Genomic DNA, 25,774 nt, shown 5'->3' on the forward strand with positions numbered 1-25,774 from the left:
AGCTGATTGATAATAAATTGTGAGTAGCAGAAGGAACATGTAAAATATTATCAAGATTGAACTTTTGATTGGAAACAAGAACAAAACTTTTACCAACATGAGATATAGGCAATTTGGAACCATTACCTAATGTCACTTATTCGGGGCCTTGATACTCAGAGTGAATGCCTAGATTATCAAGGTCTGCTGTGAGATGATGCGTGATGCCATTATCCATTAACCAGCTTTGTATAGGTGGATTGGGAGAACTGGCAAGATTAGAAGTGGGTCGGCTAGACACCACGCTGATACTATTAGCTCGTGGTGAAGGACATACACGTGCAATATGACCTTTTCCTTCACAATTATGGCAGATAAGTCCGGAGTAGTCAGAAAATTGTTGATTTGCTTTAGTAGATTGGTTAGATGCCTGAAAGTTACGATTTTGGTTATTCTGTGTGAACCCTTGGATGGAGGAGCGTCCGTGACCACGCCCTCCTAATCCTCTACCTCCTAATCCTCTACCACGCCCTCGAGTGGTAGAAATAGAACTCTGAGTGAACTGAGAGGTGGGTGCAATAACATTAATGGTCTCATCTATTTTTAACTGTCTTTCTTCATTAAGGAGAATGCCATATAATGCATCAAACATAATGTCTTCTTGATGGGATACTAGTGACCTGGTGAAGGGCCGATAGGCAGGGCCTAGTCCAGCAAGAATAAATTCAACAAAATCATCATTGTGAATCAGATGTTGTAATGCAGCTAATCTATCCGCGATTCCTTTGGCATTTTGTACATAGGCCTCAATACTTGCGTTGTCATGACGCAAGGTATGCAACTGCATCTTGAGTTCACGAATTAGTGGCTTCGATCCTGAAGCATATGCAACAACAAGTCTATCCCAAGCTGCACGAGCAGTCTCTGCTCCAACTAATTGAGGCCGAATATTTTCAGAAACTGATGCAACAATCCAACTTAGCACAAGTTGGTCTTCTCGTACCCATACTTTGTAAGCCAGATTTAGCATATTCTGATCAAGAAACTGTGTCGGAATTGGCTCGCTACCATCAATATGATGGTTGAGACCACAACCACACACCATTGGCATAAACTGTGTCTTCCACAACAAGAAGTTTGGTGACGTGAGTTTTACCGGTAGTTGATGCGCAACATTTGGTGAGGGCATAAAAGGAGATGTGGGAAATTGAGCGTCTATGGTTGGTGTAGTAGAGGTCGACAAAGAGTTGATATCATTCCCATATCCATAATGTCTTCGTTCTCTGTTACTTAAAAAAAATTGCCTTGGGTTGATTAAACCACTTAAGGCTCCAATACCGCAAAGAGTTCTTTCATTCACTCCTTATCATGTGTGGTTACAACAAGAATATATATATATGGAGTTCCATGATGTATAAGACTCCTAAGTCTATAGACATACAGAGAGCAATATAATACAAGTTCGTATACTACAGGGAACCTAAACCCACAACAAATAGATAACTTTAACCAAGATTCTAGTTGGTCTAGGATTATCCTATACACTCGCAAACCACACATGAGAAGTAAATCACACTAGCAAGCCCGGTGCGAGCTTTGACTGAGGAGGCTGGTGATAAGGGGAATCGATCACAAATCTCCCATGTAAGAAACCAATTATTAAACCAACTTAGCCAATTGTGAATGCATTTTCAGGTTATAAGATTTGTTACGAAGAGTTATCCGTAATTATAGGTAAACTTAATATGATTGTGCGGAAAATTTAGAAAAATGCAGCGTACAAAACTAAAAGTCATAGCTAAACGCCCTTCTATATGATTTTTAAGTATCACAAACTGTCTCAATTGCTTTGCTAGAGTCTCTCAGCAGTCAATTTGACACAATTTTTAACTGTATTTTCATGAGGTTAAACTAGTTATCGAACTTTTTTATGGTTCTAAATTGTACACGAAGTCTTAAACAATCCAAGAAACTTGGAATCATCAGCTCGCATACAAATTAGTTGACAATTGGACGGTGCAAAACATTTGAAGACGAGGACATAGTTTAACTCAAGGTGGGAAATTTGAGTTCGTCTTTGTATAAGTCATAAATGTCTTTTTGTTTCATATTTGATGCATGCGAAAAGTATAGTAAGCAGGGAGAAATGAAATTTCAGCCGTTGATAATAGTAGTAGGTTCGATATATGAAGCTTCTAAGGACTTTCGAGAATTGAATTGCTTGTCAATTCGGCTGTATTCCCGAAATGAAATTCGTTTAGAAATACTTCTCATTATTTCTTGATTTAGTGCTAGAGCATCTATCACCGGGGCGGAGTTAGGTAAGCGGAAGGGGTTCAACCAAACCTCCTTAGCCGAAAATTACACTGTGTATAAGGTTAATTAGGTTAATTGTAAATATATTAGGTGCATGTAAATATATTAGGTGTTGTATCTCCTTAGTTCCTTTGCGTGTATACATTTTTATTTATTTTTTGAATCTCCTTGGTGAAAATTCTGCTTCCTCCACTGTCTATCAGCCTTAAACTTTTCCAGAAATTCAATCTTGTTCACATTTTAAATTTTGCTAACAAAAGAAAACAAGAAAAAGAAACAAAATTTGTTCGAATTTTTGGTGAATAAAACATATATTTGTCATTTAATTACAGTCGGCGGGCTTGAGACATTTTTCTAAAGATCTTTAGCTTACAATAGAATAGGATCTTGCTAATTTACTATATGAAAGAGTAGATTAGCATTGTATCCATTTCACTAATGTGTTGACAGTACTGTGTCATTAAAAGCATTTACTATATTTAATTTCACTTAAATGTTTTCACTTAACAGCTTCTCTGCTTATAAAACTGCAAAAGAACAAAAAGGAAACCTCCGACATAACAAGAAGCATGTTTGGGTTAGATGATGTTAGATAGCGAAAACTAGGAACTACAAATATGGAATGGAAAGGAAGTAAGGATTCTATTTTGAGAATTATTAATATATTAAGAATAAAATAGTAAAAAACTTGATTAAATTAAAATGTGCTTATAAGTTATAAGTGACAAACTTATAATTTTTGGTTGATTTTTTAACTTAAGACAGGTCGATCAACTTATAAAATTATTTTAACACCCTCAGGGTGAGCTTTGGGTAACAATTTACCAAATCTGGGAGCAGATTAACAGAACTCCAAACATAGGGTATCAATTAATAATAAACACTTCTTCAAATTTTAAGGTTTCTTTTCTCTTTTGGCCCCTTGCCACCAGCCGGCGTTGGTGATCTTCACGTATTGACTTTTGCTAAAAACATCACCATTGATGACCTTGAAACAATCTTAATTATTCATATTTCTCCTTTATCCCATCAAATCCCATACACATATATATACATTTCTCTTTGAAATGTCATTAGCTACCCATTTCTCAGCATTCCTTTTCCTTTTTACACTAGGCATTCGCTGTCTTATCTGCTGCATCTCCAATTACCTTAAAAACCCATCCCTCTACAGATCAAGAACTTGGTATTTCTCAGAACCTAAATGGAAAAATCTTGATTTATATTCTCTTCTAATCATCCTTCCCATTGCCTCATTTTCTCATGTATTTCTCTTCCTAGCTTTTTCAGGCACCAACATAACTTATAAATTCTCATTCTTGCAGCAATCTTTAGTCATTTTCCTCTTTTGGGTACTCTTAATTCTCATCATAATTAAAGAAAGTTTTGATCTTTATGCAATTCTTGATAGTTTTGTTTACTGTTTTGCTGGTGTTTCTTTTGCCGTTGAATTCTTGATGAATGGGAAAGGACTTGTTGGTCTTAGTGGTAATGTGTATGGACATTTAGGAGAATTGGGACTTGTTTGTGCTGGTTGTTGTTTGTGTTTAGCAGTAAATCCATGTGCATTTTTCGTGGAGTTTTTGTTTTCCTCTGTGCTTGTATTGAAAGGGACTTGGGTTTTGCAAGTGGGGTTGTTGTTATATACTGATGTGTTTTGTGTAAAAGGGTGTGGGAATCTTCTGGCGGCATTAGCAAAGGGGAAGAATGATGTTAAATGTGATCTTGATGAGAATAAGTTGAGGGGAATTGCATTGATGAATCTGTTGTTTATAGTGCACGTTGTCGTGGTGATGATCTTGAGCTTGGGGTTGTTTGCGTTGTTGAATAAGAGTAAGAGGATGAGATGTGGTGATACTAGTGGACCATTGCTAGCACAGGTTGGATCGGAGGGCGTGTTGATGCGTCCGCTTCCTGAATTAGAGATAGAATGAGAAGTTCCTGATGTTCTTTGATACAGCAGCATTTGTAAGTTTTGAATTTGCAGATGTTTTTTTAAATCCTATGTAGGAAATTGTAGCCTTTTGTTTCTCTTGAGCTTCATGTCTTTTCTAATGTACCTTACTAGCATGAAAATTTTCATTTCTAACACTTCCTACTATTAAATGAAAAGGAGCTTCTATAATTCAATATATGATTGTTGTCTTTTTGTATTTCTATATTCATTCTGGTTATTAATGGCAAAATGCTGGTAGTCAATGAAAGAACTTCTTGAGTCAAACTACGGACTTGTCTTTAAAGTAAGTATCGTCATGCTAAAAGTAGGTATCTTTATTTTTGCACGAAGGGCTGCTGTGAATTACAAAAGAAGCAAGGCCATCCCTTTTACAAATGTGGGGAGCCTATGAAATACAAAAGTTTATTTACATCATCTCAAGTGAAAATTATACCAACGAGCTAAGACAGTTAAACAGAAAGCCTTGGTGCTATAAGAAGGAATAGATTTTCCTCCAAAGCATCTAGAGTTCCTTTTTCCAAAGAGTCCATACAGTGCAAACAGGGAACAGTGATGAGCGAACCATGTTTTCTGCATTCCCGAGTAATTTATCTTGAGGTTATCCGAAATCGAAATCTTTTTCACTGTTTCTTGTGAAATCAAGTTAAAATTCTTTCCCTTTTTACCTTTCCTTTTTTGTTGCTATTAGAGTTCTCGCTTTTCCTTTCATGTCAATGCCAAAGGACATGCGCCTCAGTTCCTAAATGTGATCGCTCATCAAAATACTTGTTCATAAAACTCATCTTCAAATATTTCAAATGTGTCAAGAGTCCGAGCAATTTATCTTTCTTTTCAGGATTCTTGCATATATACAGCATATATCAAGTTACTTCATGTACTTTTGTATGATTTGAAAAAAGGAAAAAAAAAGAAGAAAAATATTATGTACTTTTTTCATCCGTACTAAATCTCGGACTGTAGGATGTGGAGGGTGTCTGCTCAATTATTTGATGTTTATATTAAAGGAAATCAAAGGTAATGCCCAATAGATAGTGGAATAGTTATGAGTAAGTTTCCTTCCATGGTAAGAAGGTAACAACTTGATTTAATGTCTATGGACAGTTGCACTAAATATTCACCTTCAAACTGTTGATTATCAAATAGAAGAGAAACTTTCTTACTTAACAGCTAGATTAATATGCAAATCTGGATTTAATCTGTGATTGAAGTATAAAACAACTCCGTTTATTGTGCTTTAATATTTGTACACGGGTATCTATATGTAGTGCCCACATCTGAGAAAGTGACAAATACAGGTGTTTTACATGCTAGAGTGTAACACCTATCCCAATTCAAGGATATTTTTGTTCCTTTTGAGGAAAATTCTGACCATAAGCAGATTCTATTAATTATGTTGAGGAGAAATATCTTTTTCCAGCTTTCTGTATTTTGTCTTGGAGGAGAAGCTGGGGAATGTCAACCATTTTTGACGAAAACGGCTAAAACCATGGATTTTTAATCTCGAACGAATCCTCTTAACTTTACTGGTGAACTCACTTCTATATCTGAGTATTTTGGATTTTGAGAAATTTACCAATCTTTTCATGGGCTTGTATCCTGCATAAATGTTGTTTGGTAAAAAATGAGGAGAAAGTAAAAGAAAAATAATGTACTGAATTAGAAAACAGTGAAAAAAGAAAGGAAAAAAAGAAATATAGAAGGTAAGTGGCTTTTAGCTAATATAATTTATGGTCTTTCATATGAAACATATGATAAATCCACATAATTCTTGTCAGTCTTTTCTTCTACTATATCTGCATAAACATCATAAATCATGTCATACTGTCATTTGGTTGTTAGGTTTCTCTTTAAGTTTTCCATTCAAATATATGTTAACCTCAAAATCAAACATTCATACCTTTCACCTCTTTAATCTGTTGGTCATCTTGAAGTCCTGTTCTCTGTAAGACCTGCAAGTTGCAATCAGATAGTAGTTCATCACTGTGCGTATTTTTGCAAAATTGACATCTCAGAGTGCAGAGAGTAAGAGAGGTTCTACTGTTTATACTTCATGAACTAATACTGTGCTACTTCTGGTGAATAATGTTGATCTATTGTTTACCTCAACTAGGCTCTTCAGACGTGTTCTCATTCTTCTTTGTATAAATCCTCGAGTGCTCTGTTTGATGCAGAATATAGCCATAAGATGTGAGTAGGTGTAATGTTATGAATATAGAAGGATATTTACCTTTACATGATTTTTGACAAATGCGTAAAAGTTCAGAAAGTTCCATACAGTCTTGTCTAGCCTTTTGCCTTCAATATGCCGTGAAGTAATATCTGTGAATGCACATGATAAATATCATGCCAACTCCAATTCCAAGATTTACAGAAGGTAAGGAAACGCTAAGATATGTTCTTTTTTTTTTTTTTTTTAATTGGTAAATGTCATTTATTGATATTCGGCAACAAGTAAGCGCTGTAAAGTATTTACAAGAACACCAGTATCTTCTAAGTTTTACAAGTAGGCCTTCTCTTTTTAAATGTCCGTTTCAAATCATCATTCATGTATTAGGAAGTTCTTGAATTCTGTTTTCTTCTCCAAAAGTAACGTAAACATTTTCTTTTTGCCTTTATCAAATGCTTCATTTATATTGAAGAAACAGTAATTTGTGTATAGAAGTGATTTGTGTGTAGACGTGAGGTGCTAATAGGACTTAAGTCGATACCAAAAGAAACAAAGCCTCCGTTTGTGCTCAAGTCTTCAATTGCTTCTCCTCTTAGCTCAGGAGGTGGAATAGGGGACCAGATGCAATGGGGTGCCTTAGCACATGCTTCTGAATTTGCAACATCCATTAGTTCCTGCTCGGAAACTGTCAATTATCCTGAATACTCGAATAGAAAAAACTCATACGTGCTATAAAATTGCAAAGTAATACATGTTATAAAATTGTGTTACCTGGAAGAAAGCTGTCGCTATAATCACATCTGTTTTCTCCTTAAAACGCATTGGGAATACTGCCGTGATTTTTTGGGGCTGTCACAAATGTGGAGTTACTTATTAAGAAGCATGAGGCTGTATTCTCTCTAACAAATCTCATATTTTAGGAAGGAATTTATCTCTACATCCTATTTTTTATGTAGAATTTTTTCTCTTCATTCAAGTGCAATTTATTATGGCAATTTAAACTAAAGTCAATCATATAGTTGCTGTTCATGTGCCATATTTTGAACTTAACATATAAACCTGTAGCTATATGCTGTAGTTTGGAAGTACTATATGTTCTAGTTTAGAGTTTGATTTCAACATGCTTCCAATGCGTTTAAGAGAAATGCCTGCAATTTGTCCTTCCTTTGCAGCTTCCTGAATTGGCATGGCAAAAGGTGTGTACTTTCCGTACAGTATAAATTTGATTTTGTGCTAATAGATTAGGTTTGAATATAACACTTGCAATTAAGTTTGTTGCAAATAGAGTTTGCAATTCAAGACTGTAAGACGTTAGGTTTTAATGTTTGAACAATAAATCATTCTGCAGATATTAAAGTTTGAAATGGACTTGAAATTTGTTGGTATCAGAAAATATGATGTTCTGACTTTCATTGTTTTCCCTTTGTTTGTAGAATCATACTTTTGTATTTCTACCTGCATGTAAATGAACTGATTGTTTCTCAATAAGGGTTGCAGCATTATTTCTGCTCCATAATTATTTTAATCCCTTTACTGATGTTCTCCCAATGTGGATCAACATACTGCCAAGGTAATGTTAACTTAGCTATTCTTACATTGAGCAGAGCTACTTATTTGCTTAGTGTGTTCATTTACTTGTCCTTAAATTTGAAGTTGTATCTTCAGTGATTGTGATTGAACAAAGTTATCTCATAATGCGGAGTACCTGTTTTATGACATAAAACGGCTCTCTTGGGTGATACACAAGTTTGATTGGTTTGTACATCCCTTGAGCCACATCTTGTGAATTCACATTCATCAGCATTTCTTCCAGCTGAGAACTCAGAATTACGCCTTGCACAGCAGCAATGTCTGTGATTGTTTTTATCGACTCTGAAAAGAACATGATACAACACAATCTTATGAGCAGCATTGCACTGTGTAATATTATCAAAGTCGTAGGTAATTTTTAATTCATTGCAGAAAGGGGGAAGCAGTTTAGTGATTTAAATTTGAATATCTAGAAAGAAATTGCTTTAACAGCATAAAATGAAGATGGCAGATAATTCAGATCTCTCTTGGAAGCAACAATAACATTTCTGAGTGTGTTTTGATTTGTATCTATATATTTTCTGGTTTTCTTTAGGACTATTTGAACCTTTACTTGATCCAGGTTGTTAAAATGATGTAAAAAGCATCTTCTGCACGTTCTCTTTTGCAATAAATAATTTCCGGTTTCAGTACATTTAATCAGCCTCTGCTCATTTTAGTTTGAAGATCTTGAAATGGACGGGCTTGGTTTCTGTAATGGCCAACAGAAATTTGTATCTAAAGACAGGTATTATTTTCTTCGGTCCATATCTATTTTTCTTTTTCCGATTTGCATTAAACTTAATTTCTAATCTTATTTCTTTACTTAACTATTAAAACATGAGTATCCCTGTTTTGAACTTTTGTAGACATGACACTCCATAGAGCTCCTTCTTCCGTGCTTTCTTTTTTCTGCTGAAGTTTCTTCATTTTGTGAAGCTTATTGTTGACGAGAAAAATATATGATTAAAACAGCTCAGTAAACCTCCACTGTCCAATTTCCTTGAATCAACAGAGAGTTAATCTTAACTGGAACTGTTCTAGCAGCAAGAAAGATGTGATTATAGGTTTACAAAGCTCCAACTACTTGACTAGAAAGAAGTTCAATTTTGTTCCACTACGGATGGCTCAGTTACATCATCTTATCACCATAACAAAGTGGATGTAGCTGACCACTATAATGATTCTCCTTTTTTCTTGTGGTGCCACATTGAATTTTTTATTGCATGATCTATCGTTCTGCTTCTGAGATGTCTCTAAAACAGGAAAAAGAGAGAGGGGGAGCAGAGTTGATGTGAGGAATTTCTAACCTTTACCATACGGCATTCTAGCAAAATTGAGTCGTAAAGTCAGCTGATATCCTTCTTTTGGAGGCTCAACAATCTCCACAACTTCAGCACTAATTGCCTTTACCTTCTCCATGGTGTAACGTGATAGCCGAGTTGAGATCAGGAATGCTTGAGACAGAATTGGCGTTGATATTGATAAGTAGGTACGATCAGGATCCGACATTGAGGACTGATTAAATATTTTAAGAAGAAAAACAAAGTTAAAGAAACTTTAGTGCAAATATTTGGAATTATTGAATATCAGCAAAAATTTGCAATAAAATGCATTTCTCAACTTGGAGTCCTTATTTCATATAAAAATAGTTGCTTAAATTGTTCTTCGGTCCAAAGGATCTTCCTTAAGATAACCCTTGTCTTTTGTGCCATGAACGTCAACCAGATATGGAATGTTTGCTTGCGGTTGCTTGTTGCTCTTACCTGAATGTAATATTCAATGGACCCAAATTCATGAAGGTGATGATCGATGTCAATGACCCGTTCATCTCTGTCAAAAAAAAAGAAGCATGTTCATTGCAAGAGTTTTAGTTTTTACATCATTGTTGTTCAAGAACTTAAGATTCACTCCAGGAAGAAAAACATTTGAGGACTGCTTAAAATTCAGTTAGTAAATCTATGGTAAATTACTTACACTTATTCTAGCTTAACAAAACTAAATGGACCTCAGCTCCAGTTTAAGAAGCACATATCCCCTCCCTTTTTTGATATTTGATCTTAGATAGTGAAGTCCGTTAACTCAGCTGTTTGAAATGGATGATGTCAGAGAACTGTTTCTAGTGTGTTGCTGCGTATGCCCTTTCTAGAGCCAAAAATATTTAATGAGTTCAAATTCTGCAATACTTACCCACAAAACCCTAATCTTAGCTTGCCAATTACTGAGGCCATGGTCTATTTTGCTTTGCTAAACTAGACGGGAGGTCTATTTCGTGTTTGCTTAACTAGTGGGAGGTCCATTTTGTTGCTAAACTAGAGGGAGGTTCAAGTAATTCACAAGTTTCCCCAAAATGAAAGAATTATCAATTGTTTTAACTTTGCATCAATCTGTAATCAGCATATCTTTACCTAGATTTGCTGTAGTAGTCAAACGGTTGACTGCAGAAAAGGAGGTTTCAAATCAGACATCTCTATTTATTCAATATTATTGATGTGTCTTTTCTCTGTAGGGTTCATATAAATCTCTTGAATATAAGTAATGGTACAGATCCTAATAAAGTGAAACGGATAGTTTATGATCAATTAATAGGACTTGGCCAGAAAGTATTCTTGTCTCTATCATTAGTTCGTAGTCCCCATTTCTCGTGTTTTAGTCACCATTCAATGGCTCTCTTAGTTATATGCGAGGAATTGCCCCTATCGTTGTCTCCAAATGTGTGATCCACCTATTCACTGAGTGACTTTTACCGTTGGAGTCCCTATCTCTTAAAGCCCTATCAGACTTCCCCCTTGTTTGCCGATTGAAGAAAACCTTATATTCCAAGTAATTTGTTGCAGACTATGATCTAAACAACAGCATGGTGTTTCTGCAGCGGGACCATCTTAGCACAAACTTAGAGAATATGGTGGGTGGCTCATCTCCTTCAAGCACTTTGGTAAGTCGTGTACCAAGCTCGTGGTCAGAAAATGTGGCATGCCCTTATATTTGCTCAATATTGCTGTCACTACCTGGACTGTTGAAAGGAACATTTGAAAATAGTGCAAAAGGCAAATGTAGTCCTAGAATTGGAATTCTACCTGTATAACACTTTCTCTTGTCTGCCAAATAGAACCCTTCTTCTGCACACTTAATGTCTATCTTCTTCCACATCATAACTATTTGTAAATTCCTATTCATCGGCAATGTTCACTAATCCTGTATTTATCAAAACTTAATTATACTATGCCTAATGATTCCTGCTATATCTGTATAATGCCTTATGTTCTGTGCATTCTCCTGTTTACCTTATGAGATGTTCTCCAACGTCTTCTGTGAATTTTATTTCGGTTTTATATAATATGATGTTGAAGTTTTTAGTGAAAAGGTAATGTTCACTATCATGTTTTTGACAGACTAGAATTACCTAGTATGGAAGTCGGAACTGAACTCGAATATTAAACAAACCCGACACCATGATAACCGATGTTCCTCCTGGTGAATACAGTGTTGCATTATTTGCTAGGTCTTGAGATTACAAAGTTAATGGCTGATAGTACGGTTGTCATTCTGGAACAGGTGATGCTTCTAACTTATTCAAGATAGGTTTTAAACTAGTAAAATGCTTTGTTATGTTAACCTATACAGGAATATTTGTCTACTTTACTGAGAAGTAAATCTTGAACATGACTTGAAGCAGAAAGAATAATAAGTACTAGTTCTTTTTACCGGTATAATCTGAGCAGGATCTCCTTCAATGCTGGCGATGCACGTTCAAAACACGCCATGCTCTGTGTGTTGATCCTGAAGCTGCAATGAACTTCATGAAGGTTTTGTAAAACAGGTTATTTGTTACTGATGAGTTGTGGTAGAAGTAGTGCACTTGTTTGAGTAAAATGCAAGTTTCTAAAATTTTGTAATCATGTTTAGCAACTTTTGAAGCAATTTACCTACCAAGACAAATGGTGCCCTCCCTTTTGTCTCGGCCAATGTGATCATCATATCTACCGGGCTGGTAAAGTTGTGCCATGTGACCAGGAGGCCACGTGTTCGAACTGTGGAAACAACTTCTTGCAGAAATGCAAGGTAAGGCTGCGTTAATAGACAGTTATAGTCCGGTCCTTCCCCGGAACCCGCGCATAGCGGGAGCTTCCTTTTTAGTGTAATCATATCTACCTATGCTTGTCTTCAAAGCACAGGAAACAGATAATAATCATGTTATGATTCTATGTACTGATTACTGACCTATTATTGATCATTATTGTCTCCACTTCACTTGGAATTGAAATTTGAAACTTGGGTTGTTACATGTGTGCAATGCAATCAAGATCTCATTATATACTTAAGCTAATGAGCTTTTAGTTCTACTTAACGAAAAAGCAATGATTTTTAGACTTATTCTGGTGCTCTGTCCACTCTCACCAACAATTGAAGTGTTGTCTTTTTAAATACTTGCCTTTTCATTTGTTTGCCACTGCTTCTTTTCTTTAGTCGAGATTTTATTGGAAACATCGTCTCTGTCTCACACCCCACTCGTCTCTGTTAATACAGAATTTGCCCAAAAAAGGAAAATAGAGAAATGAAATAAATAGTTATTGCATCTAAAGAGGAATAAAAGAAATACACAGTTGAATTTTCATTATTTTGGCTAAAAAAATCTACTTGGATAAAATGAATGAAGTTTCAGCTAAACTTTTAACAAATTTGCCGTTGAAATAAATAGTCATTGTATCTAAAGAGAAATAATAAAAAAACACATAATTTGGTCCAATGTTTTTTATTTGACTGAAAATAGTGGAGTCGCAACCAACTTTTTATACATAGTTGCCCAAAAATATTACATAATTGAAATAAATAGCCATTGCATCTAAAGAAGAAACAAAAAGAAATATGCAATTGGAACTCCATTATTTTGGCTAAAACTATTTTTATCCCATCACAAAGTTTGGAGTTCAACCAAGTTTTTATAGATTTGGTTCGAAGAAAGAAATAATAGAGTTGGACAAATAGTCATTGCATTTAAAGAATAAATAAAACAAAATATAAAGTTGGGGTATAATATGCATTATATATTAAAAAGAAGCAAGAAGAAATACATAATTGGAACAATTAAATCATTGTATATAATATGACTAATTCGCAATTAACGGTTGAAAATTATTCCACTTGGAATGCTAATTTTTTTAAGAAATAGTGTATCCAAGCTCTTTAATTTCCTACATTAATGTTCAAGGATAAATTATAAGAAATAGTTAAGCTCAAGGGGTAATTAAGATAACACAAAATATAAGCTCAGGGGGCCATATTTAGGATGGGTTTTTAGGTATTCTGCCTCAAATAAAAGGGTTTACGAAACCTTGCGTTCTAATACCACAACCAAAAAAGAAGTCAATCAAATTAAAACTTTTAAGGTAAGGCCTAGTCCCCCATTCGGCAACTGCTTTTTGCGCAAAGTTTTAATTAAATCGTGACTCGTATTTGAAAAATAAATAAATTCATGACACTTCGAGATATTAAATTGAATCTTTCAGGACTATTAATATAAATCTCCAAACAGTATTATGAGCCATAAATAAGAGAATTAATTGTAATGTTTAATTTAGCATCTATTGCATTCCATGTATATTTATATCATGAAATGAAATTACAATAATATAAAGTAGTTATTCTCATAAACAAATAATGCATATGTTAAATTACCTTGCTACTAGGGAAACACATGGGAAACGTTTGGGATCATCACAAACCTTAATCTGATGCTCATCATACAATTGCTTAGTCTCACAATTAAATTCTGGTACTCCTTCTCTACATTTACTTTCTAATTCTGCTTGAGTAGTATGATCTAACCCTCTTTCCACTAATAAATAGTCAAGACATTCTAAAAAACAACCATATTCTATTGATGGCGGATATATTTTACAATTTACTGATATCGCAGATAATATAAAGAAAAAAATACAAGTATGCTCCAAAGCCATCATCCGCTTACAATCCATCCTTGTATTTATAATTCCTATGGAAATAAGCAATTAAGTAGTGATGTTAGAAGTTTCATAGCATTGTTTTCGACTTTTCATGATTTTTATCATGTAAACTAGAATCATGGTATTAAAAATAGAAGGGCACTCGTGTCTATAGATTACCACTTCAATATAGATATTACGCGTAATAATAAAGCATTACGCATTTAAAAAAACCTCTCAAGTATTTAAAAAATCACATTGATGCTTACTTTAATTTTACTTGTAATATAAGATCTTTTCAGTAAAAAATTCGTTAAATTACCATCTCAAATTGTTATACTTGCACCCGAATGTGAATAATTGACCTAATAGTTTGGCTATTATATCTCAGTGCAATTATATTGCTTTTCAAAAAGTCTTATTGTGTAAAAACTAAAATAAGCTCTGCCATTGCGAATTAAAAGACATTTTCAACCTAAAAATTTATGTCTAAACAATGGAGATTGTTCAAAATATAGAAGCACAGATATCAAGAAATAAATTAAAGAGGCACACAACAATAAGAAATAAAACCAACAAATTAATTAATTAGAGGTGAAGAGAGAAAAAATCTTGCTTACCCTTTATTTTGATAGCACAAGAATATTTGGTTTAAGCTGACCATTTTTGAGAGGACAATGTTGTAGGGCATAAATAGAGAAAACAATTGGTAGAATTTAGACATGTACGTTATGAGTGAACAAATATTTTATTAAAGTGAAAGGCTTAAAAATCTTATATGTTCAGATTGGTCTCTCTTCACCAATGGATTCAGAATAGATATTAATGAAGTCTCATTAATATGAGAGATATTTATTCACACCTCATTAATGTCAAAGTTACATCCTCTTGCTAAGAAGGGGAGAAATGTAACCTTCTTGTGACTGTTAGTAAATTATATATATCCGACTAGTTAATTTATCTTTGCTTCAGACAGTCAACTCATTTTTAATCTTTGTAAATTTAATTGATGTAAAAGATGAAAAAATGTTAAGGTGCCAAAAGTAAAACACCAAATGTATAATCTAAGATAAGTTTACGAAATTAAATAAATTGAAAATCAAATGTGATAAGAAAAAATACAGCTGAAAAAGAATTTAAACAAATAAAGCATTGCCTACCTATTTGTAGCTTTAAATATTTTAATTATTTGTAACGTTTTAATGTATGGACGGAACTAATGTATATATTTAATATCAAGGAGTTAACTACTCATGTTAACAAAATATGTGTAAAGAGTAGTAGGTTGCGCACTGTCTGTGCTAAGCTGAACAATTAGAAACTTTTACTGAATAATAGGATTTAATTGTAAAACATAAAGCTAACTTTAATTAACTACTCCTCAACAGTTACGTATCACCAAATTAAATAAGCAGCAGGTACAACATCTGCAAGCTTATTAGTTACAGAAGTTCAGTTCACTAACTTAATTATAGTAGCTCGCAATCTCGAGCACAAGGATATAGGTCTATGTATTGAAACCCTGCTCTGTCAAAAAACCAATCCCCAACAGCTTCACCAATTGTCTACACAGATAAAACCATAAATATTACAACTACTAACAGTGATAGGCGAATGATAAAATTCAAAACATAAAAGTATTCAGATTTTATTTATATATATAAAACAAAAGAAAAATTACCTTATGAAGTAATCTTGGAGAGGTAGGACTCAACCAGAAATTCGTCGACATAATTGCACCATGAATATGGCAAGATGTGATGAAATAACCCCTCGTAAAAGAAGGGTCGAGTCCCTCAAATGCCTTCAAAAATTCCACTCCAAAAACTATATTTAAAAATGAAACAAATTAAAAAGAATTAGAGGAGAAGAAGAGCCATTTATACATATATATGTGATAGGAAGGTATGCATTAATTAGTTAATCGCCAGAGAAATAGTGCTAACCTTGAATAATTAAACGTTGGCTAAATGTGCAGTTGCTTATTTGTTTCTTGCAATCGTCCCAGACATGTTGAGGATCGAGGTATTTAGGAACCAAAATATTTTCAATCTGGAGTTAGAGTTAGAGTATTGAATCATTAGAATGAATTTCTTTTATATTTAATAGGAACTAAAGAATAAAACTAACGAAATTTTTAAAACGAGAGAAATTAATATTTGTCTTCTTGACCTGCCAAGAGTCATAGTGTGAGTTGATTATAAACAATGGAGTCTCGACATATGGAACAACATTCTGAGGGAAAAAGCACTGCACCATTATTAAGAAAAACTAATGTTAGATAACAATATTTATATGGCACAAGAAAAAGGTTTTTGTTTCCAAAAAACTTAAACTCTTAATTACCAGACTTGGTTCCATTGCAGATGTGCAAGATGGAGGCAAATTCTTAGCCGATCCCTTCAACAAGAGAAAAAAAATATTATAGAAAAAGAATCTAACTTGCACTTACTTGTTAAGTATATATTATACGATCGTACTATAACAAAAAGGATGATGGAACTTACATGTAATGTCACAACTCTCTGATACATCTCTTGAATATCTGAAGTACCAGAGATTGTCTTGCTGCATGTATATATCACGAAAGGCTTGAGTTAGTTGGCATAAACATAAATTAGACATTAATAAATCAATAGTACGTACTTGATACTTTTATTTCTTAAGTGATTTATGCATAGAAAGAAAAGCTCACCCATTAATGAAAAAGCCTGCATCTGCGACACACTTAACTTTGGCATCATTTGGCAAGAGGGATTTGAACTTGTCGCAGTTCAAGATTGTAGCCAACCCTCCTGCTGAAACTCCACTCAAAATTGCCTGACATTGCATTTTTTGTTTTTTTAAGATTTAGCCAGTTAGAAATCAGAATTTAAAAAAGAAGAAGAGAGAGGCATAATAAGGTAGTACGAGACTTGTAATTATGAATATTATGAAGCCAGAGAGTAATTGATATTCTTACATTTTCTGCATTTTGCATGCCTTTGCTCCATAAATCTTTCATAATGGCCTTAAATATTCTTGCCCCTCTAAAAAACAGTTTGTTGTCCTAATTAATGTAGAAATGTTACGGGATATATTAATCACCAAATTATTCAGCGATGTTTATCAATATATATGACATAATATTACTTACAGGGTCAACTTGTTCGATATCACCGGTGAAAGATGAACCATCACAATACTTCACCCTCACCCTATTCCAGTTGTAAAAGTCTACCATTCCAATTTTTCTTAACGTTAGAAGAAGTGTGTAAAAATTTATGCATATAAAGAGAAAAGAAACAAAGTAAGATAATAGTACTGACTACTGAGCTTAATTAACCTGGATTATTTTGGGGATTATTATAAAGTATCCCAGCAAACCGAGATCCATTCTTCATCTGCTTAGAAGAACCTAATTCGGTAGTTGAACGACTAAGGCAATCTGGTATACTTTGACACCAAGCGCCTCCCTAAAAATACCAAATTTTCCAGCGTAAGCAATGCAAAGCAGAATATTTAATGGTTTAATCTTGTGATTTAATTATGTTAAAGACAAAAAGTAAATGAATAAGAAGAACTAAATAGTAAATAATTAACTAACATCCATGACAATAATCCAGCTGCTAAGTCCGCTACCATATCCCTTATCCAAATGATAAGCTGGTGGACTTCCATCTAGGCATACTGCAGTTGGTTCAAACACAAAATAAATAATTAGTCTGCATGTGATTATCTTTTACGTAATTTTTATAACTTAAGGAAGAATGTATTGATTTACACTCTACAGCCAAGTATTTTACCTGCGCCTTCTGCAATCGCGCTATTGAGTATTGTGATATTTATGTATTGATTATCATCGGCGCCAAGAATAGTTGTACACAATATTGCTAGAGATGATAACAAAGCCAACAGAAAGGTTGACATCTTGCAAAAAAGGCTTGAATATTGATGTTATATCAAGAATCTTGTTCTTCTTAAAAAAAAGATAGGAGGTTTTAGAAACAGAAAGCAAACAATGTTTATTAGTAGACTGCGTAAAAGTAGAGGTGAATGAGCTGGTAAGAGGTCATCTCTATTTATAAGCAAACATATAGTATATCCTTCCTTCTGTAAACTGCTCGTTTTTTTTTTCTTTCCAAAAATTGTTTTATTCATATTATGCTTAAAGGTGTGGTACAAAGAGCAATGGCAGATTAAATTTGAGGTGCTTGAACAATTGTACATTACTGGAAATCAGGGGCGGATTTAGGTTGTTTTTACAGTACATGTGAACTCATGGTCTTTCTGTCAAACTAAGTATTTTATGTATATATTTCGTAAAATTGACCTAATATTATGTGTTGGCCCCACGTTCCAAAATGATTGAATGATGCATTTGGCTGGATCTTGAATTATTTATCCAAAGGAATATTGATCGATTCTCATTTATTACTTATTTTTTTCTCGCTTTTTCAGTGGTGTACTCATATTCTAGAAATTCTAGATTCGCCTGAACTAGAAATATAGAATTGAAGAATTACAAATCTTAACTTATAGTGAGATCCATATATACTAACGAAGTAAATAATGAGAAGAAAATTATAGTCCCATATCTTTTTGTTTCTTCGTCAATTAACGTTTTAGGTACGTGTCCCCTCAAAATGTTATAAAAGGGTCACCCTATGCAATGCTACTATATTACTAAGAATGTTTAAATGGAACTATATATACAAGAAGGCTCGAGATTTGGACCAAGTGAGATGCATCAAGGACGAAGATGGTAGAGTATTGATGGAAGATGCCCAAATTAAGAAGAGATGACAGACTTACTTTTATAAACTTCTAAATGAAGAAGGGGATCGGGATATTGTGAAAGGTGAATTGGAGCATTCCGAGAGTCACCGTGACTTTGAGTACTGCAGGCGTATCGAGGTTGAGGAGGTCGTGGGAGCTATGCGTAAGATGAGTAGGGGCAGAGCGACCGGGCCAGACGAGATTCCGATGGAATTTTAGAAGTGGGTGGGGAGAGCAGGTTTGGAGTGGTTGACTAGTTTGTTTAATGTTATTTTCAAGGCGAAGATGATGCCGGATGAGTGTAGGTGGAGTACGATGGTTCCATTGTATAAGAATAATGTGATATCTAGAGTTGTAACAATTATAGGGGTATCAAATTACTGAGTCATACCATGAAAGTGTGGGAGATGGTGGTTGAAGCGAGGGTGAGGATGACAGTGTCTGTATCCGACAATCAGTTCGGGTTCATGCTGGGTCGTTCGACTACAGAAACTATACACCTTGTCAAGAGGTTGGTGGAACTGTACAGAGAGAGGAAGAAGGATATGCACATGGTGTTTATTGACCTAGAGAAAGCGTATGACAAGGTTCCTATAGAAGTTCTCTAGAGATGCCTGGAGGCAAAAGGTATGTCGGTTCCCTACATTATAGCGATTAAGGACATGTATGATGAGGCTAAGACTCGGGTTAGGATAGTAGGAGGCGACTCTGAGCATTTTTCGATTGTAATGGGGTTACACTAAGGTTCTGCGCTCAGTCCGTTCTTATTCGCCCTGGTGATGGACGCGTTAACATACCATATTCAAGGGGAGGTGCCATGGTGCATACTATTCGCCGATGACATAGTTCTGATTGATGAGTCGCGAGTCGGTGTTAACGAGAGGCTGGAGGTTTAGAGACAGACTCTTGAGTCTAAGGGGTTCGAGCTTAGCAGGACGAAGACAGAATACCTGGAGTGTAAGTTCAGTGCTGAGCCAGAGGAAGTGGGCGTGGATGTGAGGCTTGATTCGCAAGTCATCCCGAGTAGAGGAAGTTTCAAGTACCTTGGTTCGGTTATCCAGGGGGGAGGGGTGATCGATGGGGATGTCACACACCGTATTGGGGTAGGATAGATGAAGTAGAGGTTAGCATCTAGAGTCCTATGTGACAAGAGAGTGCCACCGATACTCAAATGTAAGTTCTATAAAGCGGTGGTTAGACCGACCATGATGTATGGGACTGAATATTGTCCCGTTAAGAACTCACATATCCAGAAGATGAAAGTATCAGAAATGAGGATGTTGCGGTGGATGTGCGGGCACACTAGGATAGATAATATTAGGAATGATGATATTCGGGAGAAGGTGCACGTGGCTCCCATTGATGACAAGATACGGGAAACGAGGCTTAAATGGTTCGGACATGTTCAGAGGAGAAGTCCAGATGCTCCGATACAGAGGTGTGAGAGACTGGTTGTGGAGGGCACGAGAAGAGGTAGAAGGCGGCCTAAGAAGTATTGGGGAGAGGTGATCATGCATGATATAACGAGGCTCCAGATTTTCGAGGATATGACAATTGATAGGAAGATGTGGAGGTCGAGTATTAGGGTTGTAGGTTAAGAGGTAGTTGAGTCGTGCCTTACTTCATACCATTCTGGGACTAGCCATGTAGGTTTTTTGTCTAAGATAGCTAGTGGCAATGTTGTGTATTGCTATTTCGCTTTTCAGTGCAGGTCCTATTCACTAGCTATCACTTTTGCTTTGCATCTTTCTTCTGGATTTCATGATGTTCCTATTTTTCTTATGATTGTTGTGGTGATACTAATATTGTCTCCCTTTGCTTTGCATCTTTCTTCTGGATTTCATGGTGTTCCTATTTTTCCTACGATTGCTGTGGTGATATTAATATTGTCTTCTTTCATCCTTTTGTCTTTTTGTTTTCTTGAGCCGAGAGTCTTTCGGAAACAACCTCTCTACTCCTTCGGGGTAGGAGTAAGGTCTGCGTACACACTACCCTCCCCAGACCCCATTAGTGGGATTTTACTCGGTTGTTGGTTGTTGTATATATACAAGAAGGACCACCCGATCATATGCAATGCTATATATAACAATTACTACTTAAAATTTTATAAATATATCATTGTTTCTATCAAATAATTCTTTAAAAGGAACTCCTATAGTATGACATTGATCACCCTCTTCATATCGTCGTTCAAGAATATTTCACTCTTAGAGTAATAATTGATAACATTTCCATTAAAAGATGATTATGAATCATAAATTGTCCTACATGACATGTGACATACGCTTTTTAGGCATTCATTTATTGTGAATTGAAGAATTACTTTTACAGAACATGTGATATGCTTTAATGAAATTTTCAAAAACAATTTATGTATGTTCATTTATTGTGAATAGTTTTATCTGTATATGTAAAAGATTCAGTGCCTGATTAAACTAAAATAAATAATGAAAAAATTATTACCGAATCCTATATTTCTAGGACACAACATGTTCATTAATTGTCAAAACAATTGTTCTTCCGATTAACATGTCTGACTGAAGGATTTTATCTTCTTTTTTCCAAATAATTCTTACTGCGTTGAACTTAGATCAATCTTGGTTTTGCTTTATTATTTAATTGGAAAATTTAATTTTGAGAGTAACTTCTCTGTAAACTGTGTTTTACTCAACATTGCTCCTCAGTAATTGAGATTAATCATCATGCAACTTGGTTTTTGAAAAGCTCCTGGGGATTAAATGAGAGAAGAAATCTTGTCCATTAAGTCTAATTGGTGACAGATGTCAGTAATCTAAGGGGCAATGGAGAGAAATTCATCAAATGAATTTTAATATAGTGCTCAGCCACAACCAATATTTATGGTATTCTACAGGGAAAATATGGAACTTTGTCAGCCTCTCTCTCTTCATAATCAGAATTCTAAAATTGTCTAGTCTCTTGATTAATAAGTGGTTTCCTTTCGTTGTCACATAATATAAATTACTGCCATGGCATGTGCAGTATAATTCAAAATTCAAATATGTGCAACCATTAGTTATGAATTAATTATACTGCTACATGACATATGTTATACTTAAATGCAAATTTTGAAGTTTTCTTATGCAATGGTTTATTGTGAACTGGAGAAGTCTCGTATGTAAAATGTCTAATGCGTGAATAGTAAAATGAATAATGAAAAATAAATTATCCTTTACTTCCTGAATTATTGGGTGAAAATCATTTACATTCCTAAACTTTGTTTTAAAAATCAAACGCCCTCCTCTATTTTGAACAACTAGTCTCTACGTTCGTGCGCTGCACGAGAAATGTGTATTGAAAATAATAAACTTTCAATTGCTTACACTGTTGAATATGTATACAGTACAATATATAATTCGAACCAAGTAATTAATAACATTTTTATATAATATACGAGGACAAAATGGAATTAATTAAGTACTTTAGAACCGCGTTATGTGATTTAAGCTGTAAACTCACTTAAAAATACAATATTATTTACTATCGTTTGTGAAACGATACTTTACTTTAATTAAGTCTTCAGGTATACGAAAGTCTAATCTGTTAAGCATTAAACTTTAGGTCATGCCTGTAACGCCCCAGAAAAAAAATCGTTAAGTATTACGTCCCCATTTAGCTTCTGAACTGGGCACATGAGTTTTTTTTTTTTTTTTGGAGAATTATGAAGGTGTACAACGTAAATCCCGTGAAATTTTAGAATTTGATCTTGAGACATGCTAATGACTAATGATTCAAACCATTTTATGAGGATAATGCAGTTGCTTGTGATGTTGGAAATTTGAGCAGCATATGTGTGGTTGATAAACAATAGCTGCTCACAATTAATTTCCTACACTGTCGTTTATGGCAAGTCCTTAGTGTGAATTGTGTTGAGATATAAAGTGTTTCCTGTTAAATATTAGTTTAAACTTTGTTGAGTATTATATTGTGAAATAATTTCTGTGTATATTATTTCTTTGCTCGTTGTGTGCTTGTATTTTCTAAGACTTGTTCCAAAGGTATTCAGAGTGACGAGTCGAGAATCTTACTGGGTTATATTTACATATAACGCACTCCTTACCTGCATGTCTATGCAGATACTATTGGTGAAGACGGAGCTAGTGGCTGACGAGTTCACTAGAGTTGATTCAGTTATTGAGGTGAGTAGCCGCATTGTTCCTGGAGGCTGCCAAAAGAGTCTTTATTATTCATTCATACACTACTCTCCCCAGACCACATGGTGTAAAATAATACTGTGTATATTGTTATTTTATGATGTCTGTTGCAATTCTCTTAAATGCTCCATGGTCTAGTGTGAGATTTGGGCTAGAATTTCAGTATAATATTTCGAGATATTAATTGTTTGTAATTTAGTTGTCAGATTATTTGGACGTACTCTTGTGATTAATCAAATACTGTAAATTAATGGCTAAGGTATAAAAGTATGGTTCGCTTGACGGATGGTGTTAGCTGCCAGGGTAGCTTAAGACGTGACATACATGTACACATACTGTCACAATGGGCAGCCCCACCAGATATACGAACCAGATATACGATGGCTCCATGAGAAGTAAGTACTCCTATATTCTGTTGATAACCAAGAATCGCTTGGTCATTAGAGAAGTGCATCAACACTTTTTGTGAAACCTTGCAGTAGACGTGCAAGAGAGTTTTAGAATGGATAACACTATCATTATATTACATCCAATAAATATAATCATAGGGTTGGACCTTATATATTAGAATATAGAGTAAAGCCCAACTACTCCGACCTTAAGAAAAATTTAGAATGAATGGAGGGGCGTTTGTTCCAGTGAAGTTCTGCAAGGCATCAGTGATCAAGTGTCAAACCATCCCAAATCCATAAACTACCTTTAATTGTTTCTAAAGGGTAACTCATGTGCTCTCTCTGCAATTTCGGTTATTCCTTGAGATTTGGATACCTAGAAGTGAAATTTAAGATGAAGTATTTTGGATTTAAATGACGAAAATACTTGAAGCAGAGTTGAGGGATAGTGAAAAGATGTTCATACAGTAGCAATTCACAAGATGTCTTGGGTGAAATACATCTAAATCCTCCAAAGGCTTTAAAGGACTTAAATAATGCAAGTCTTTGCAAATCAAGTGAGGCTACAAATCAGATTATTCAAGGTGAAGTGTGAATGGTAATTTGATTAGCCCAAACGACACGAGAAGTTGAAGCTACGCTCAAAACTCGTGGTGAGTTAAGTTTTCTTCCCTTTGTCGATGGCTAGATAGAATGTGCATTTTAAATTATATGTTTGCTTGCATTTATTTTCAGAATAAACTATATTTATATTTGTTAACCTTTATGACATAAACTAATTAAATTGTAGGATGTGTTGTAGTTATTTGCTTATGTGCAATTTGTTTGTATTGCTCAGACTTAGTCAGATTAATGTGATCACATTCAGAAGGAAGAGCTAGCCGACCTCCCCTTGCCTTGCGTGAGTGCCGCAAGGGCCAGGGTTAGCTACCTCACGCTCGTAGGGGCTATTGTTTATTGGGGAGATAGGTCGATACTTCCCGTGCGTATTCCTAGATGCTCATCGTACGAAGAGCCATTATGTGCAATGCTTTTTAAAAAGTTTCTTGAAAATTAACTCAATTTTTAACTTCAGTTTTAAATATCAGTTTTTGACTTAGATTTCAGTTTTAGTTTTAATTATCAGATAAAGACTCAGTTTTAGCTCCGACTTTAAGTTATCAGTTTATATTCAATTTGCAGAATTAATTTCAGCTTTTAGATTATTCAGTTATGTTGTGTGAAACGTCTGTTCTACTTGCAGCACTTTATTATATATGTATATAGCCCATGCTAGTCTTGTCTTCCGCTTAGGGGGTTATCAATGAGACTTTCTAGGTATCCTTGGAGATACTAATTAGCCCGTTTGGACCTTCCATATCATGTGACAGGCGTTGAGTGCACATGTAATAAAGTCCATGACTAGAGGGCAAGCTTTCAAGACTCGTAGTGCAATGTAGATTCACTCCAGCGGTCGCAAATCTTTTCTCAGGATTTTATTTATTTTAGATATGTATATTTTTCGAGGGGAATGTCCCAAAGTTTTATGTATTTAGCTTTCAATAGAGGTTCATGACTTGATAGTGGATTTAGTTACGTAGATATTTATCATTTGATTCGTGATTCAATTTCCTTCCGACAATTGTGTTTGTAGACTTTATCAATAACTTGTGACATGCTTAGTGCATAAGTAATTATTAGCCAACTAGAATAGGGTTCTCTCAACAGGTGAGGTAGGTTGAGAGTCATCACGTCCCATTCCAGTTTCGAGGCGTGACAATGCCTTCCATGATAATTTTTTCTTTTCTTTTTGCATTGGACATTATTCCGTTTCAATTACTACATATTTTTATGTCAAAAAGTTTGAGATTTCTTAGCCACACATTCAAAACACATTTGTTTTGTTATACAAAAAGAAATCATATTATACAAAAGTTATAGCTATTAAATATCACGTGTCAAATATTACAAAACGTGTACCAAAATAATAAACTTTCTATCGCGATAAGTATTTTAAAGCACTTGTTAACTGAATATGTATTTTACAGTTCAATAATCAATTCCTTAAAAAAGAATATTATATAATCGAAACCAACTTATTAATAAAGTTTTGACATAATTTAAAGACAAATTGGAACTGAACATTTTGAGAGTATGTTAAAAGATTTAAAATCACTTCAAGAATGCAACAAACACTTATGGAATAGGTATATTCAAAATTTATGGTCACACCATGTAATTACTTAATATTTAATGATACAGGTATATGGGATTCATATTTGTTTAGATTAAGATATGATAAATAACATCTATATTGTTTATTACAAATCTTATATTGAAATTTATAGATTCTGAACCATATAAATATTGTAATTCCATGCAATGCACTTTATTTCAATCTCACGAGGCAATTTGTATAAATCAAAATCTGTAATGCATCATAATGAATTAAAACCTTTTCAGAATCTGCTAATTGCATCTGCTACTGTTAAAGTTACCATAACTGCTACTCTTCTCTGGGTGATCTAAACTTAACACTTTCA

At 34.5% G+C, this 25,774-nt stretch overlaps 2 protein-coding genes and 2 long non-coding RNA genes across 8 annotated transcripts; 2 read left to right on the plus strand and 2 right to left on the minus strand.

Annotated features, from left to right (window-relative positions):
* The first annotated feature begins 3,119 nt into the window (after window positions 1–3,119).
* LOC104106118 (uncharacterized) lies at window positions 3,120–11,778 on the plus strand. The gene is made up of 4 exons (XR_011410924.1): window positions 3,120–4,263; window positions 8,669–9,480; window positions 10,826–11,543; window positions 11,711–11,778. It is a non-coding gene; the product is annotated as an uncharacterized lncRNA (long non-coding RNA).
* Window positions 5,455–12,010, minus strand: LOC104106117 (actin-related protein 2/3 complex subunit 2B). Of its 2 annotated transcripts, none has more exons than XM_033658655.2 (11): window positions 11,919–12,010; window positions 11,694–11,784; window positions 9,755–9,821; window positions 9,299–9,506; window positions 8,125–8,291; window positions 7,191–7,268; window positions 6,961–7,093; window positions 6,528–6,571; window positions 6,354–6,410; window positions 6,150–6,201; window positions 5,455–5,848 (listed from the first exon to the last, which is right to left on the minus strand). In XM_033658655.2, the coding sequence occupies exons 1-11, from the start codon at window positions 11,992–11,994 to the stop codon at window positions 5,637–5,639; spliced, it is 1,185 nt and encodes a 394-aa protein (XP_033514546.1). In that variant the 5' UTR covers window positions 11,995–12,010; the 3' UTR covers window positions 5,455–5,636. The 2 variants fall into 2 exon arrangements, with proteins under 2 accessions (XP_033514546.1, XP_009612888.2); XM_009614593.4 differs by having other exon boundaries at window positions 6,480–6,571; window positions 11,919–12,007.
* Window positions 12,011–12,118: 108 nt separating this feature from the next.
* LOC104106115 (pectin acetylesterase 8-like) lies at window positions 12,119–17,950 on the minus strand. Of its 4 annotated transcripts, XM_033658656.2 has the most exons (13): window positions 17,716–17,950; window positions 17,517–17,599; window positions 17,256–17,385; window positions 17,067–17,146; window positions 16,893–16,979; window positions 16,626–16,750; window positions 16,438–16,498; window positions 16,277–16,330; window positions 16,103–16,180; window positions 15,877–15,982; window positions 15,612–15,757; window positions 14,551–15,495; window positions 12,119–13,980 (listed from the first exon to the last, which is right to left on the minus strand). In XM_033658656.2, the coding sequence occupies exons 1-12, from the start codon at window positions 17,837–17,839 to the stop codon at window positions 15,400–15,402; spliced, it is 1,170 nt and encodes a 389-aa protein (XP_033514547.1). In that variant the 5' UTR covers window positions 17,840–17,950; the 3' UTR covers window positions 12,119–13,980; window positions 14,551–15,399. The 4 variants fall into 4 exon arrangements, with proteins under 4 accessions (XP_033514547.1, XP_018629655.1, XP_070041755.1 ...); XM_018774139.2 differs by lacking the exon at window positions 14,551–15,495; XM_070185654.1 differs by lacking the exons at window positions 12,119–13,980; window positions 17,517–17,599 and having other exon boundaries at window positions 15,271–15,495; window positions 17,794–17,950.
* Window positions 17,951–23,794: 5,844 nt separating this feature from the next.
* Window positions 23,795–24,859, plus strand: LOC138899476 (uncharacterized). The gene is made up of 2 exons (XR_011411141.1): window positions 23,795–23,905; window positions 24,623–24,859. It is a non-coding gene; the product is annotated as an uncharacterized lncRNA (long non-coding RNA).
* Window positions 24,860–25,774: the final 915 nt, after the last annotated feature.

The sequence above is a fragment of the Nicotiana tomentosiformis genome, chromosome 9, assembly GCF_000390325.3.
Source record: "Nicotiana tomentosiformis chromosome 9, ASM39032v3, whole genome shotgun sequence".
Lineage (NCBI taxonomy): Eukaryota > Viridiplantae > Streptophyta > Magnoliopsida > Solanales > Solanaceae > Nicotiana > Nicotiana tomentosiformis.

Excerpts from the sequence above, each read along its gene's own strand:
- LOC104106117 (XM_009614593.4), bottom strand. The coding sequence starts at position 11,994 with ATGGCACAACTTTACCAGCCCGGTAGATATGATGATCACATTGGCCGA. Across the intron at positions 6,411-6,479 it reads TTGTCAAAAATCATGTAAAG|AGCACTCGAGGATTTATACA; the intron begins GTAAATATCCTT and ends TGCATCAAACAG. Across the intron at positions 5,849-6,149 it reads ACAGATTAAAGAGGTGAAAG|GATACAAGCCCATGAAAAGA; the intron begins GTATGAATGTTT and ends ACATTTATGCAG.
- LOC104106115 (XM_033658656.2), bottom strand. The coding sequence starts at position 17,839 with ATGTCAACCTTTCTGTTGGCTTTGTTATCATCTCTAGCAATATTGTGT. Across the intron at positions 17,386-17,516 it reads GCTGGATTATTGTCATGGAT|GGAGGCGCTTGGTGTCAAAG; the intron begins GTTAGTTAATTA and ends TGGTATTTTTAG. Across the intron at positions 16,980-17,066 it reads ATATCGAACAAGTTGACCCT|GACAACAAACTGTTTTTTAG; the intron begins GTAAGTAATATT and ends TACATTAATTAG.